At 41.6% G+C, this 11,309-nt stretch overlaps 1 protein-coding gene across 4 annotated transcripts in view; it reads left to right on the top strand.

The window, feature by feature from the left end:
* Ltbp1 (latent transforming growth factor beta binding protein 1) overlaps nt 1-11,309 on the top strand; it is a 379,031-nt gene that overhangs the window by 347,504 nt on the left and 20,218 nt on the right. For all 4 annotated transcript variants that reach the window (XM_013354050.2, XM_005367931.3, XM_005367930.3 and 1 more), the window contains 5 exons: nt 2,428-2,607; nt 2,994-3,080; nt 4,577-4,705; nt 5,346-5,486; nt 6,730-6,900. In XM_013354050.2, coding sequence (XP_013209504.2) covers nt 2,428-2,607; nt 2,994-3,080; nt 4,577-4,705; nt 5,346-5,486; nt 6,730-6,900 — 708 coding nt within the window. The remainder of the gene's footprint in view (nt 1-2,427; nt 2,608-2,993; nt 3,081-4,576; nt 4,706-5,345; nt 5,487-6,729; nt 6,901-11,309) is intronic.

Raw genomic sequence — 11,309 nt, 5'->3', positions numbered from 1 at the left:
CACGCACACACTCTTCAGAGATTTTTTTTGCTCCCAATGGAAAAAGACTCCAGGAAGTTGATCATTTAAAGGTCTGGGAGATGGGGATGTTGTATTTTTTTTTTCCCAGAATGACCTTTGTGGATCAGTTTTTGAAAAAGAATTTGCTTTTCTTTCCAACATGGATGAAGGCTCGCCTCATTCCCCATTTCAGCTGTGTAAACACTGCACTCTCAAAGAGCTTGGAAAGAAAATAAAAGCAGCATTTGAAAAAAAATCTGAATAATACAATTGTATTGTTGATCACTTCTCTTGTGTAATAATCTCCACCTTCTTCTAGTGCAAGACAAAGCATGAAGATAATTTTGTTGCTTTCTGTAATGTAAATGTAAAAAAGAACACAAAACATGTACTATGTATGTAAATTACATGTGCACGTATATGCATATAAATTGTCATGCTTTGATTTGAAATGAACCCTGTTGTTTTTTTTTTTTTTATTAGTAACGTTGGGGCTCTTCTACATAATACTACATTTTATTAAAATAAATCAGACGTGCTCTAACTTTGTAAATAAGGGAAATATTATTGATCTTTTTTAAACTTCACCTATTATAAAGCTGCTGCTTTCCTGATTTGTTTTTTTAATATGTTACTTAATAGCGACCATTTTTAGCCTAACTGAGCATAGTAAGAGAGGAAAGCTCAACAGCAATATTGGAAATTTATTGAAAATATTATGGGAAATACTTGTAAATTTTCCTATAAGGTTTCTGGAATTGACTTCATGATCATTTTAAGTGACTATTTTTGGTTTTCCCCAAGAACTCTGTTCCTAAGGCTTAGAGCCCTTCTAATAAAAATGGCTGCCATCCAAACAGGAGTAAAAGTCCATCCTGCATGAGCATGAAGAAAGCGGGTTCAGTCAAGGGGGTGGGGGGTTTTACCCACCCAGTCCACGCGAACTGACACATGGGAATCAGCATTTAGTCTTTTCCTAGACTCTTGGTCTTGGTTGGGGTACCACATGCTGTCCATACTCATTTAGGGTTCAAACCCAAAATCTGTCAAAGAGAGAATCAAGAAGTACAGTTCTAGAAGGATCTTTGACGTTCTCCTTGACTATCTGCTTGGATAGTAGCATGGATCGGGAAGGTCTATTTGATTCTTTGCTTGTTTTATAAGAGGAAGGAAGGCAATAGTTTTCCTGGCGGCATTTTATGAACACTCGCTCTAGAAATGCCTTTAAACGGCTTAGTATATCATTGAAGCTCATGAGGGTCAACTTGACCCTGACAAAACCGATACATAGCAAACGATGGTGAAAAGAACTCATTAAATGTCCCCCATATCGTGACTTACCAACTTCAACAGTGGGTCTTCCCCTCACTGATAAGTATTCTCTTTTGAGGTTTCTTTGGACCTGATAATCCAAAATGGTAGTGCTATAATGGAAATATTGTGTTGATGATACGCTAAGCAATTGTGATAGCCATCGTTAGCTCTTTTGTGCAGTATGAAATAAAAACTATAATTGATTAATTACAACTGGACCATAGGCAATCATTTAAAACCTATAGCATTTGGTGGAAGAAATGATATTACCTTCCAGGTCCTGTCACAATATAATCATCAAGTATGTAAAGACAATTCAAATCTAATCATGATATTGTTTATATTTTATCTTCTGAAAATGAGTAGATTTTATTCTTATGATTTGCATTATTTCATAGAGAAAATGAGTTGGTTAGAATATGCTTTTCTTCAGGGCCCGTCTGAACTCAGACTTTCAGTCCTACACCGCAACTTTGCTAGAACTCACAGCCTCTTTCAGAATTGTTTATTTGCATCACTTGACTAGTTAGATTTTCAGGGATGAAAGGCTGTTTTATGGGCTCCAGGTTACTGTGTTATTTTTCTATGTATCTTCCAATATGCACTGTTCAGAACTGACTTGGGGCATGGTTGGTTGATCCAAATAACTGCCGAAGGGTTAGCTATCACATGTGGCCCCTGATCTCTGGTCCCATTTTGTGGGAAATTTCAATAATTTAAGTAGGTGTTACAACTCTGTAAAGAATGATCCTGGTTGGCAAAAAAAAGCAGCTATGGAAACTCTTCATGGCTAAATTTACAAGAATAAAGTAACTGGTTAGCGTAAAAAGGAATGGTTTTGACAGATTTATACTCTGGAGTATATTAGATACCTCCCGAAATTCAGGACTCAAGTGTATGTTTCTCTTAAAGTGGGAGAATCTGACCCTGAAGGTGGAATATGGCCTCATGTCAAGAACATGGAAGGGACATATGCCCATGGTCTCTGTCCTGTCCTGATTTCTACGTGACTGTCCCACCAATGCTCTTTCTTTTTTGTTTATTTATTTATTTATTAAAGATTTCTGTCTCTTCCCTGCCACTGCCTCCCATGCTCTTTCTTATACTCTTTAGATTCTGGTGTAGATCATCAGCCGAAAGAAGAAAAGAAGGAATGCTACTATAACCTCAATGACGCCAGTCTCTGTGATAACGTGCTGGCCCCCAATGTCACCAAACAAGAATGCTGTTGTACCTCAGGTGCCGGCTGGGGAGACAACTGTGAGATCTTCCCCTGCCCTGTCCAGGGGACAGGTAAGGTCTACTGACTGTTGTGTTCACACTGCCTGCTCATGTGGTGTTCTTAAAGTCTGCCTGCATTAGGATGCCCTGTTACAGTCGGGCTCAGTAAGATGCTAAAATAAGAGCCATCTCATTGCTTATTTATGTGTGTGTGTGTGTGTGTGTGTATGTGTGTGTGTGTGTGTGTGTGTGTATGAACCTCTGGAATCATTGGACATCTTCTCACATAATCCATGACTTTGAGACCATGCTAGATTTATTGGTTGAGTGTTTAAAACTTTCTGAATCTGAGAAGACAAAACTGGATTAAAAACATGCACTCAGGGAAATGTTGATTCTTTGTTTCCCTTTTCAACTCATTGCTTTTTTTGTTTTGTTTTGTCTCTCTTAAAAATCAGCTGAGTTCACGGAAATGTGCCCTAGAGGGAAAGGTTTTGTCCCCGTTGGAGAATCCTCTTACGACGCTGGGGGCGAGAACTATAAAGGTCAGCATCGACTGCAGATGAGTTTGCAAAGTGTGTCAGCCGCTGGGATGGGAACCTGGCTTGGGTGATGCGGTGGTCGAGTTCTGTTGGGCTGTGGAAACTGTTGGCCAAGCCCTTTATTCCACCCAGGAGGAAGGTCTCTATGGATGCTGGACGGAACTCTGACTTGGGGTCAGAATACCAGCAGTTATGTGACCTTGAGAGGTCATGTAACCTTCTGAGTTTCCAGCTGTTCACCTCTGAAACAGAAATGTTTTCAGAATTACAATGAGCTTTCAATGAAATAAGATATGCATAACTGCTTTCCACAAAAGGCCGTAGTAGAAAGAATTCTTTCACCTAGATATACACTCCAAATTATATAAAGCATGAGCACGTACGTTTGATTATCATAGTGCTCTCTGCCATGTTTAGCTGTGAAGCTAAGAGTCTTGCTTTTTTTTTAAAATAAATTTCCTACTCTTCTTATTATATTTTGCTAATAGCCACAGATTCCTAATGAAGACTGGAAAATGGGAAAGCAAAAGCAACTGTTTTATGTCTTCAGGATTATTGTTAAATAATATAGCCTGTTTATTCTGGTGAATATTTTATATATGAACACTTCTTCATTAACTGACTTTTGACAGTTCGATGTTAGAGATATTATTATGATATATATATATAAGGTGATTATTTTCTATTATAGTTTAATATTGAACACTGGAAAATAGCTGGAAAAGAGACTACAAAAATGGTCTCTTTATTTATTATCCATCTACTTTTTTGGAAAGTTAGTATTTGAATAATATGGACTCAGTAGTTGGACAAGAAATTCCATTTGTGTTTTTAAAATACATCTGTGATTTAGTCCAACAGGATTAGGAGGCTTGGTCTGCAGTATGTGTTGAATGGTTTTCAAGGTCATAAATATCACATACTCTGTTTTTACAGAAATGCAGTTAAATTTCACTTCATGTTACAAACCTTAATTATTCTCTTTGATATAAACCCGGTTCCTCCTCCTAACAGTGCTGCTAGTGATGGAGGAAGATGGGATTCAGACCCTTACTGTCACGGGTTCTGTGCTCAGCTCGGCCACTTTCCATTTGTGTAAATTCGAGCAGGTCTTCCACAGCGTTGACCGTTTTCAAAATGAGAGCTAGATAACACGAGCTCCAAACTGCCTGGACAGGCAGCCCTAGCATGTCCAGAATTTTTTCATAAATTATCATATTTATCCTTTGAGTCCCGGTACATCGGTGGGCCCAGTTATGTTATGTCCAGTTCATAGAGGAAACTGGGAAGGCCGAGGGTTAATTCTGTGGCCTGTGAGGTGGCATCAGAACCATTTCTCATCATTTTTCCGCAACTGTCAATTGGGCCTAATTTTAAGAATTTTATGTTCTGTATTGCAAGAATCTTTTGAACATAATAATATCTAATCTAAAACCAGATATTGGTTAGATTCTTCTTTGTGGAAAAATAAAAACATACTGCTATTTCTTTTGCCATAGATGCCGATGAATGCCTGCTGTTTGGGGAGGAAATTTGCAAAAATGGTTACTGTTTGAACACTCAGCCTGGGTATGAATGCTACTGTAAGCAGGGGACATACTATGATTCCGTCAAATTGCAGTGTTTCGGTAAGCTTTAAGAGAATATGATATGGTAAGGTGTGCTGGGAAAATGCACAGGGGGAAAAAGAGTAATGCCATGTGATAAAAAATGGTGTAACTGAATCTAAATTGTGTCTTTAAAAGATGAGTGTTTTGTGGATCTTTTTCTTGAGCAAGGTTTGAGAAATGAAAACCTTTCATCCTTGTATTTGCACGGGTGGCAGACAAGGAGTTCATAGTCATTGTGGAATTACTCTCCAGGTCACCAATAAGAGCACAGAGTTCTTTTTGTCTGTAGAATCTCCTGTTCAGTCGGGTCATTCATGCAAGCAGAAGACAGTTTTAAATACTCACAGAGACTTTAAGGCTTCAGCGGGAAGTCATGTGCAAAGTTATGCAAAGTGCAGCATAAGGAAATAATTTCAAAAGTATTATTTTTTTAAAAGGCTGTATCCCATTCCACTGTATTTCAGCAGCAGCAGCAGCAGCGATTTCCTCAGTGACTCTCTTTCCAGTCACAGGGTCCCCTTTGGATGACAATGTATAGTAAATTCCAATGTAGTAACTCTCGGGATCTGGATTGAATATGTCATCATGGTAACTTTGATAACTGTATGAAGCACAAATGATTGCTAATTTTCTCTGGTGATATTTTTTTCCTCCTAAGACATGGATGAATGTCAAGACCCTAACAGTTGTATCGATGGCCAGTGTGTTAACACAGAGGGCTCCTACAACTGTTTCTGCACTCACCCCATGGTTCTGGATGCATCTGAGAGAAGATGTGTGCAACCTACTGAATCAAATGGTATGTTTGGATATGAGATCCACATGTCTGTCCAGATAAATGCTCAAGGTTCTCATTTTAATTAAACTAAGAATTACCCAAAAATAGGGGCATGAATTCCTTGGTTATCTTGAAGAAGTTAAAAGAGCCACCAAGAGAAATAATGAGATACATGTGGTTAATGTATAGATTTAATCCTGGTGTATATTTGTCTTAGTTAGGGTTTCTATTGCTGTGAAGAGACACCATGACAAATGGCAGCTCCTACAAAGGAAAGCTTTTAATTGGGTGGCTTAACAGTCCAGAGAGTCAGGCCATTATCATCATGGAGGGACATGGGGGGCAGGCAAATGGTGCTGGAGAAGGAGATGAGAGTTTTACATCTTGATATGCAGGCAACAGGAAGTGATCTGTCTTACCGGGCATGGCTTGAGCATATATGAAACCTCAAAACCCGCCTCCACAGTGACACGCTTCACAAGACCATACCTGTTCCAACAAAGCCACACCTCCTAATAGTGCCACTCCCTATGGGGGCCATTTTCTTTCAAAGCACCACAGTACTAATTAAGTGAACAACAGGATATAGAGGGCTGAGCACATGAGGTTTCGTCACATTTCAACTTCAGAGGAAAATTTGAGGTCAGGAAAAATGATTGTGTTTGCCCAGGATGCAGGACAGGTATAAGGCTATACAGAGCAGGGTGTGAAATTCAGCAAAGTGGAGGTCCCTGAAGTACATAGATGGGAATCCCCACTAATCTCTGAGGATGTGACATGTCATTGATTTTTGGTATGATCAATTGATAACTCGTGACATTTAGGAGATTCCTTCAGATGAAACAAAGGTAGAAAGTTTAGGATTGAACATTCTAGAGCGACGTGTTATTGGTCTAGGGTCTGAGCAGATGGAAAGAATGGGAAAGCATGGATAAAGAAGTGGTGGAGGTTGCCGGGATCAGAAGAATGGGGGCCCATCAAAGGATGGCAAGATAATAGGCACTTTCCAGAGGGAGACTTCGTTCTGGAGACAAGCATTCAGTCAGGACACCACAAGCGGGCGGAATGTCAGCTGATGGCATGGCATTCCACTGCAGATGACAGGGATGTGATCTGTGGAAAGAACAGGCTGGATGGAGACTATTCCTTGGAAGTTGTTCATTGAAGTAGGAACGGAAACTTTGAAACTTGCTGGCCGCCACCACAGTGTGGATGAAATAGGAATGATCCTGCAGTTGTCATGGACCCGTGTCTTCCCTTTCAGAGCAAATAGAAGAAACCGACGTCTACCAGGATCTGTGCTGGGAGCATCTGAGCGAGGAGTACGTGTGCAGCCGTCCTCTGGTGGGCAAGCAGACGACATACACAGAGTGCTGCTGCCTTTACGGAGAGGCATGGGGCATGCAGTGTGCGCTCTGTCCCATGAAGGACTCAGGTGAGCTGGTGTCTGTTTAGTGTTAGGGGTCTATGTCACATGTTCCTCTTCTCATGTGGAACTTGGTATTCTCTCAAAGCCTTTCTCCTTGCATCTTATTTCATCATAGGTGGTGTGTGTGTGTGTGTGAGAGAGAGAGAGAGAGAGACAGAGAGAGACAGAGACAGAGAGAGAGAGACAGAGAGAGAGAGAGAGAGGAGACAGGACTTGATATAGAGTTTCGAAACCTCAACCTCCACGCCTACTGACACACCTCCTCCAACAAGGTCACACCTCCTAATCCTTCCCAAACCAGTTCCACCAACTAGGAATCAAGCCTTCAAACATAAGTTCATGAGGAATCATTTTCTTTTAAACCACGACAGCTCCAAGCCTTGAAATCCTTCTGGTGCCAGGCATTTCAAATAGGGCACATTCAACTTGTTTTTAGAAAGCTGTCTTATTAGGTAATCTCCCTTGCCCACAGCTTTGACTACCTGAGTTCAGTCCCTGACTTTGACGTGGTGGAAAGACAGAACAGACTCCCATCCATAAGCTGTCCTCTGACATTCACGCATGTGATATGACATGCGTGCCTACTCACTTGCACGCAAATAAATAAATGCCAAATTTTAAGAGAGAGAGAGAGAGAAGAAGAAGAAGAAGAAGAAGAAGAAGAAGAAGAAGAAGAAGAAGAAGAAGAAAAAGAAGAAGAAGAAGAAATGGGGAGTATCTGAGTAAATCTAATTTTTCTCCAAATTTTGGATATGAGCATCATATCCGTCCCCTGGTGTTAGAGGATATGGGGGGTGGCTAACTGTGCTGTCTGACTGGCTGTCTGGTGGCTGCTGGTTTGTGTGGTTACTTTTTTTGTTGTTCTTTTCTGACCACCAAAGCCACTTCTTGTTTTAAAGGAAGGTACTGGAAAGTGTTTGGTATATCATTTTCTCAAATGGACTTGTTAAGGCTAGAAAATCAGCATACTGGAGTAAGATGAAGGAGTTCATAACCAGCACATATTCCCAGACTTGCCGGGAGGGTAGGGATTGCTGCAAGAAGGGAAGAGCATTCATTTTAAGGTAATTCAATTATTAGAATATTTCTTTCAACCTCCTTCATAAGTGTAGCATCCCTGCTTAGAAATAACTTGAAATCAGTGTAGCATGAACAAGAAAATAATTTGAATGAGCCACAAAAAAGCAAATACCTAACATAATAGATGGGAATGATAGCAGCTCAGAACTGGGAAGGCTGGGTCCAGGGGCCGGGTCTGCCGCACTGCCCAGAGCAGCAGCCTTCCGTTGAGGATGCGCTCATGTCTCTAGCTCACTGGGTAGTGGTGAGGGTAGGCGAGCGTGTGATTAGAGATGGCCAGTGCCTCAGGCTGAGGGTGGCACCGGAAGACAAGAATGAAATCAGTAGGGAGGTGATCCAGCCAGGCCTGGGTCTCCTTACCGTGCTTCAGCTCCTCCTCTGTCTCCTTGTTCTTATGCAGTGTTTTTCATCACCATCACCACCACCATCATCATCATCATCATCATCATCATCATCATCATCATCATCATCATCATACATAACTCTGAAAGAATTAAAACAAGCAAAGATGTTGTATTTCCCTCAACCTGCCTGGTCACATTTTATTCCACTCCCTGAAGATGTTTACTCTTGACAGTTGTGCTTTGAGCCCCATAGGCTTTTTGCTATGCATCCATTTATCATAGATTATGTTAGTCATTGATATATCTGTAGTGTAATATTGAAAGCTGAGCTCAATACCACCTGTCTGTGCAATGCTTTGTTGTTGTGGTATAAGTCAACACCGATGGCATTTAAAATGCCCACAAGCCATGCTCTGTCCATTTTAACATCATCTCTCTTAAGTGCACCTTATGATTGGTGATGTTTTAGAACCTGTTCTATCTACATAGCCTGGCTTAATTAGCCGCATCTCATTCTGGACATTGCAATTGTTCCTTCACTGTCTTTTTGGGCCTCAACCCTGACTTTCCCATTGTAAACAATGCTACAATGAACCTTGGTGTGTGTACCTATAGGACTGCTGGTGAGAAAACTCCCACAATTATAGCATCATGCTGGGAAGCACGTTCGCTTTTAACTGACTCTTACTATTTCTACCAATACAAAGTTGGGAAAATTATACCCAGGGCAGGAGTCGCCATTCTACTGCTGGCAATACTCTGTCTTTAAAGTCATTCTTGGTCTTTGGAGAATGCTTTGATGTTGAGAAAGGAATCTTGGGTGATACACAAAGCCCACTTCCGAGCCACAACCTTGACCCTTTAGAATTGTTTCTACCCTGTGGGTAAATATATATTTTATATGCATTTCCCTTGTTTCTAAGAATTTGAAATTCTTTCCTATGCTTACAGGTGAATTGTGCTGTAGTTGGGCTTGTGTCTTCTTGCTTATTTGTAGGTGTGGTATGTATAATTTGTTTACAGCTCTGGCCTTTGGTTATACTGTGATTATAGTCATGGCTGCCTTTCAGGAAGGGTTTGTGTAGAGCCACGTTTAATTCTGTCTCCAGCTTGATCTTGTGATACTGTATTTACTGCCTATGACTGACAAGCCAAGCACCTTTGATAATCATACTAATTGACTGGGTTTTCAAAAGAGATTTTCCAATCAGGACTGGAGAGATGCCTCCGTGGTTGAGAGAACACTTTCTACCCTCCAGGGGACTTTGAGTTGGGTTTTCAGCACCCATGTCAGGTGGCTCACAAGCACGTGTAACTCTTGTTCTAGAAGACCTGATACCCTCTTCTGGCCTCTGTAGGCACCTTCACATATGGTATACATGCATGCATGCATGTATATATACATATGTACATACATACACACACACATATATATATAAGCATGCCCATATATACATATGTACACACTAAAATAATATAGTCAAATCAAATGCATTTTCTAATGTAATAAAAATCAAAGGTCCTTATAAAATATATGGTTTCCTAACACCTGAACATGAATTGGTGATCAACCTATGTAGAAATAATTGTCGTCATTATATAAGTGTCTCTTCTACACTGCTGCTTTATGAACATCAAGAGCAAACCAGTGAGCTGGAAGTCTCATCTGAACTCCAGCCCTGATTCCGAGGTTGTTAGGATGATAGGGTTTCTGCATTCTGACAAACCGTGAGGCCTGGGCCTCCACGGTTGACCCAATAGCTAGTGAGATCCAGGGTTACCAAGAGGCTTCTGAGCCTGTTCAAGCTTGCCTTCACAATGAGAGTCCCTTGTTTTTCAGAGGAACCAGAGAATGTGTGAGTTTTAAAATGGGATTCTGTCCCTGAGCCTCTTAAAGGCACTATTTCTGCATCTCTTGACAATTGAAAAGGACAGCCTTGTCCTTTGTTAATTCAAACACTGGAGTAGCCCCAGCCAGCCAGACACAGAACCTTCCAGTTTCTGCAGGAAGGCCGTACTGTTTGGGGGAATGATCCGTTGCTGATGGAAACAGTGCTGGGGGATTTGGAGAATAAATTGCAGTGCCTGTCGTCAGCTTCGAGCATTAAAGTGCAGTGTAAAGTACAGCTTTGGCTCGGAACAAGGCTTCACACTTCTGGTCCAATAGGTCACAGGCATTAATTCTTGCTAGAGCAGCAAGTCTGGGAATCCTGGCAGGTGGAGGCTGTAGGAGCGGCCCATTCCGTGCCGTTCTCTGAAGCTGTCTGGTGTGTTGGTACCACATGTGGGCGAAGTGAGTGGAGGGTGAAGGATTATGCTCAGAGGAACTCACGCGAGGAAAGCCATGCCATTGTGCCATTCCTTTCACTTTGGGGGCTACTCTGGATGTAACGTCAGCCCTCAGCTAGTTAAAGGGACCAAACGGCAGGCTTGTTCAGGAGGACGTTTCAGATTGTGGTGAAGTGAAGGATGTGACGATGTGGTGGGCACATGTTCACCCCGGAGGCCTCGCTGGCCCTGCCCGGCTGCTGCCACCTCTTCCTCCCCCTCTTCTGCCATTTAGTCTAAGAATGTCCATAAGCGAACTCATTTGGGAGGACCCCCAAATACGGTCTGTTTATCGCCACGTGGAGCGAGACTGTGAAAGGCAAGGCTGTTAAGAACACCAATTCGAAACCCAAATAAACCACAGTGTCCATATTTCAGACGAGAGAGAGGGCAGACATGGGAAATTTCCATGCCACGCTAGAAGGAGATTGTTGTTATCAGAATGTGGGATCTTTGATTAGACATTTCCTGCTTGGTTTTCATGGGTCTCTGATTCAGACATTGTTGAAAGGTAGCATGTCTTCAGTCTTAGCTGTACAACCACGGCCTCCTTCTGGAAGAGGAGATTCCTCTGAGGCAAATAAAGGGAGCTTACATTGTCAGGCCCCATTCAATGGGCGGAGGCAGACCCAGGCTTTGATTCTGTTGGAAGCGGCTTATCTT

The sequence above is a fragment of the Microtus ochrogaster genome, unplaced genomic scaffold, assembly GCF_000317375.1.
Source record: "Microtus ochrogaster isolate Prairie Vole_2 unplaced genomic scaffold, MicOch1.0 UNK26, whole genome shotgun sequence".
NCBI lineage: Eukaryota > Metazoa > Chordata > Mammalia > Rodentia > Cricetidae > Microtus > Microtus ochrogaster.
Note: the sequence above shows the minus strand (reverse complement) of the source record. Positions and strands in the feature narration are given on the sequence as shown.